This window comes from Nyctereutes procyonoides, unplaced genomic scaffold, assembly GCF_905146905.1.
Source record: "Nyctereutes procyonoides isolate TBG_1078 unplaced genomic scaffold, NYPRO_anot_genome, whole genome shotgun sequence".
NCBI lineage: Eukaryota > Metazoa > Chordata > Mammalia > Carnivora > Canidae > Nyctereutes > Nyctereutes procyonoides.
The window spans coordinates 12,429,022-12,434,179 of NW_026575160.1; the positions used below are offsets into that span (position 1 = coordinate 12,429,022).

The following is a 5,158-nucleotide window of genomic DNA, read 5'->3' on the forward strand; positions in this document are numbered from 1 at the left end:
TCCTTCATCCCCATCACCTGTTTACCCCATCCCCCTACCAACCTCCCTTCTGGTCACCATCAGTTTGTTGTCTTATTTAAGAGTGTTTCTTGTGGACTTGAATGAGTTTTCTAATATCAGGAAGTGGCCAAGGAGGTTATAGAATCTGTCCAGGGTATCTCATTAAGGGATCACTACTCAGCAGGGAAAGGAGATGCAGCACTGCACAGCTGGGAGCAGGATAGAAGAAAAATAACACCATTTCTTATTTGCACCCTATGGACTTCAGACTATTCAATAAACCAGCTATATCTGATTAAGGACTAAAGTTAAATAACTGTGCATTTGTGTTGTGGCGTACTGTGCTTATAAATTGTTTAAGAATGACCAGATTTTTTCTGCCAATCAAAAACTCAAACTATTAAATGAGGAGAAAAGAGACACACCAGAAGGCAAATTTCCAGATATAGAGAAGAGACATCTAACACTTGCCTTTTTAAAAATCTTTCTTTTTAGAAAAATTTCAACCTATCATACAATCATTAACCATTGATGTAATGGAAAAAAATGAGTGTATAAAAACATGTTTGTAAATGATTTGTTATTTTTGTTCATTTGTCATCCATGTTACTCTCTTAAATTATTTAAATTTCAGAATAATATTTTGTCAGGCTACTCTTCTGTTTAATTTCTTACTTCAAATGGGGCTATGTCCATGATTTTTACGTAAGATGGTGTATGGCTTCAGCCTCCCCCCCATACCCCTCCATTACCAAAGGCTTCTTAAGTATTTGCAATGTTCTTTTTATTTAAATGAAAATTATTTCATCTTTACATTACAATATCTTTAAATTGTTTTTTAAAAGAACTTTAAGATACTAGCTCTAGTGACAAGGAAAAACTGTCAGTAATAACCCATTAAAATAGAGTGACTCTTCATTCATTGGTGTCTTCACTATAGAGTTGTTTGCAGACTACAGGCCACAGCTTTATATCATCTGTAGGGACAAGCTCCAGACTTCTTATTTTTCTTGTTTCAGTTCTGCATCATCTATTTCCTTGAGTCCCAGTCTCCTAAAACACAAGCAGTGCAAGATGTTCTCATCCATCATAACAATAGCAAGATTACATATAAAAATACAAGCCATGATCCTCATTGCTGAGTAATACTTGAGTTGAATCGTGTTGCACTTGAAACGAGTGAGATGTTGATGAGAACATGAATTTGTAATGAGTATGTACTCCGACTTACCAGGTTACCTTTGACTCATCTTTCCCTCATGACTGTCCCACTGCCAACATCTGGTTAGCTGCCAATTTCTACCTCTGTTTAATATCTTAGGACCTCAGCAGAATGTCAGTGGTTCTCCTTTCCTTGATGAATAATGCCCAAAGTCCTTTACTTGACCCTGTGTGCACTCCTGCTCTTAGCCCACTTCTTTCCTTTCCTCTTCACACCCCTGATGCTCTTGCCGAACTGAACCCTGGCTGTGCTTGTCTTGTCTTGTTCATATTCCTCTCTTTGCCCGAAAGTATCTTCTCTCCTCCAACCAGTCCCTGAATGTTCAAAACACAGCTACCTTTCAAAGTCTAACTCATGAAACTTTCCCAGATTCCCACATGTAGAAATACTCTTCTCTTCTTCTCCCATGGGCACTGGGGATATACAGTGGACAAAAGGCATGGGAATTCTAGTAGGGGAATGGACCTTAAGCATACATCAGATAGGGATAAGAGCCACGGTAAAAAATAAACCAGGAATGTTCTGAAAAGGTCTCACTTACAAGGTGTCACAGCTTGCTGCCTTACTTTGCATAGGCCTTAATTAAAGTGTCATGTTCTACTTCATAGAAATTTGTTGTTTTTATATATATATATATTCTCTACTAGAAAATAATAGGTAGGTTGCCTATTAATGAACCTCTTGCTTTCTGATTTGTACATAGTAGCTAATATTAATACTAGCAATGATTATAATAGAACTCATTTATAAAATGAGATCCAGAAAAAAGAAAAAAAATTGATTTAAAGTTGAGGGAGAAAGCCTTCTGTATTTGAGACCTGACATATTGGGATGGCTTCCTTTGTACTTATAGATAGCTCCCTCATGCGAGACCTTTTACGTTAAAGAGGTCAAATGTTGGACAATATCTCATAGGCTTAAATTCCCAATCCTGTCATCGAATCTTCCTACTCGGTATGTGGCTATTGAATAATGAGATTGATGCCCACGTGGGGCTTAGGGAAAGCCATCTCATTACTTTATACCTATGATCATGTTTATATCCGGCCTTCTGTGCTTCTCAGCTCAGATATTTATTTCCTTGTCCCTTTGCTTTTTTCCTTCTAAGAAACTTAACTTTCTTAGAAACTTCTTCTGAAAAGTGGTAATCCTTTTTAGCATTTCTGGACCAGCTATATATAATGGCCCATGCATTTTAACTGGTTTTCGGGTATTTACCATGGGTGTTTTTGATCAGGATTCTGGATTTCTTGAGGCTGGCAGTTCATGGAGTAAAGTAACTCATTGGCAGATGGTGAATGCATGGATTGTTGGAGCAAATCACTCAGCATCTTGGCGACACTTTTGGCTGTTGTTCTCCCAAACCTTTGGGGCAGATTAGGAATATGTCTTAAGATGCTTTCCTTTATATTTCTTCCAAATCTCAGAGGCAGGTTGGCCATTGCCCCAGTGCTTCTTTCTTCTTCCATGGTCCTCCCAAATCTCAATGGCAAGTTGGCTGCCGAGTGTGGCATTTTGTTGACTGTGGGTGCACTCATCTTAATGACAGTTCTTGGACCCCAATCATTTAGTTCTTCAAAATTGAGACTTCTTTCCTTTTCCCCTTTAGGGTCTCCTTCATGCTATGATTAGAAATGAATATTAAAAGAAATCATTGTTATAAGTAATAGATTTAAACCTCAAATTAACTTAAATCCAGACTTTAGTTAGCAGAATTGTTAAAACTATAAACAAAGTTTGTGTATTCGTATGCAGAATTTTTAAAGATAAATAGTTCGTATTAGGCTTCTTAAAGCAGTCCAGTTTCAATGTCCCTGGACTACTGTAAGACAACCATAAAATATTAATAAAATAAATACAGTGAATACAGTAGTGTGTTTGAGCAGCAGGAGCGTAATAAAGTATTGAAATGAGGCAAAAATTTGTTTTACTGCAGTTATTCTCATTCAGTTTTTTTAAACCGCAATCTATGTGGTTTATGAAATATTTCATATATTTTTATATTTTGATTTTAGAGAAACCTCCCGCTGTTTCTTCATGTCTCTTGTGTCTCCTCTTTTTAAACGCCAAAGTGGCCGATACATGGAAACAGAGATACTAGCCGGGTTTTGGGGTAGAGTTAGAGACAGCTCCACTGAATTTCTTTCTAATCTGCTCATATTCAGAGCTCTGCTGTAGGAAACTGATGGTATTTTTATTAATATACAGATTACATTTTTAGTAAAGCACTGGTTGGTTTGTGGGTTACTGTGCCACTAAAATACGAACTGTAAAGGAACCATTTGAAATATAGCAAATACTTAATTAGATTTTGCTTTACCGTGAAAATTCGTCCTTATGAAGATTTTTGAATGACTTTTTTTTATTGTAAAAAGTCATATGTACTCATTTCAGCGAACTTGGAAAATATATAAAATATGTAAAAGCATAAAGAAGAAAATAAAGATAACTTGTAATTCTACCCTCTAGCGATAAATACTTTACTTATAGATTACCATAAATTTATGGTAAATCTATGGCTCATCAGTACTTTACTAAGCAGAAAATATAATCCTTATTTTTTTTGTTTGTAGCTGAAGACAATTCAAATGTTCAGCTGAAATGTATCCAGATCTTATTTCTGCAAATATTTATTACAACTGTGTACTTCTAAGCCAAGTGAAAATTATTAATGCACCTTACTCTTGCTAAGTATCATATCCTATACATAAATTGTCATTAGAGAGCTCAGACTGTTTGCTGTTGTGTTAAAAAATACAAGTTACATCAATGTACTGTCATGGGAAGGCAACAGTTTGACAAACAATGAAGCACAAACTAACTTATTCCCGACTCTTTACAAAATACAAAAGCATTAGATTTGGGACAAATATATAGTTAATACTAGTCATGTTAGAGTTAAAAAACTTACCTCAGAATATTTGTCATAATTTTCTTTGCTGTGAAGATTAGACATCATTAATTCATCTGTACAAAAGATGTTTGATGTTAACAAGCTTGAAGTGGCTAAAATCAATAAAATAAAGCGTTTTGATGAAATAATTTTCATTTTGTTCAGAATCTAGGATTAAGTTTGTATGTGCAGCCTGGTGTCTGCAAGAAGGGGAATCGTGGTCTTTTTATACTGTCTAAAAACAAAGGAAAGTTTGATTTATCAGTGAAACCAATTCCACATGTTTTAAGTACTAGTATTAATTAGAGTGCTTACTAAACTATGTATTTAAGGAATGTGGGTAATTCTTTCTGGAAAGACAGCAATGTTCTGTTTGCAAATTCATTAACTTTGAAAATAATTTTCCTCATTATGAAGGAGCGTCTAATTAGATAAGTTTGGGGCCATGGTAATTAAGATTCCAAACAAACAGGATGCTTCTTTTCTTTGAGCTCAAATGAAAAATATTTTGGTGTTTGCGTCAATTCTTGAGAAGGAAAAAAATAGTATTCAGTACATGCTAGCTATGTTAAAAAAAAAATTTTTTTTTTACCCACACAAAAGAGTTAGGCGTAGTATTTTCAAAATGTCAAACAAAATTCAGAATGTAAAAAGAGTTCTAAGTCACATAATACCCAAAAAAATGACATTAATTAACTTTTTCTAAAATGCTGTTTGGTTATTAAAGCTTCAGGAGTAAATGTCAGCTGCGACGTGAAAGGTGGGCATAAGACCATGTGCTAGGCGTTTTGACAAACTGGCTGTCTCAGGAGAAGCTGGAGGCAGTTACAGGCCTTTTGTATCTGCCCTGTGGGCCTTATTTGGCAAAACTGTATAAAACACTGGGATTGTATTTCCGTGATGATGCTGTATCCTACCTTCCTCTGCAGAGCCCTTAAGAACCCTAGCAGAGGTTTGGTAAGTCACATACATGCTAATTTTGTTGCTCCCCTGGCTCATATTATTTAGGTAATCTCGCACTGCCACAGGCATACTGACATCAT

At 35.6% G+C, this 5,158-nt stretch overlaps 1 protein-coding gene across 1 annotated transcript; it reads right to left on the reverse strand.

The window, feature by feature from the left end:
- Positions 1-777: 777 nt before the first annotated feature.
- NPVF (neuropeptide VF precursor) lies at positions 778-4,301 on the reverse strand. The gene is made up of 3 exons (XM_055314789.1): positions 4,134-4,301; positions 2,441-2,844; positions 778-1,053 (listed from the first exon to the last, which is right to left on the reverse strand). The coding sequence occupies exons 1-3, from the start codon at positions 4,269-4,271 to the stop codon at positions 1,002-1,004; spliced, it is 594 nt and encodes a 197-aa protein (XP_055170764.1). The 5' UTR covers positions 4,272-4,301; the 3' UTR covers positions 778-1,001.
- Between the last annotated feature and the right edge of the window lie 857 nt (positions 4,302-5,158).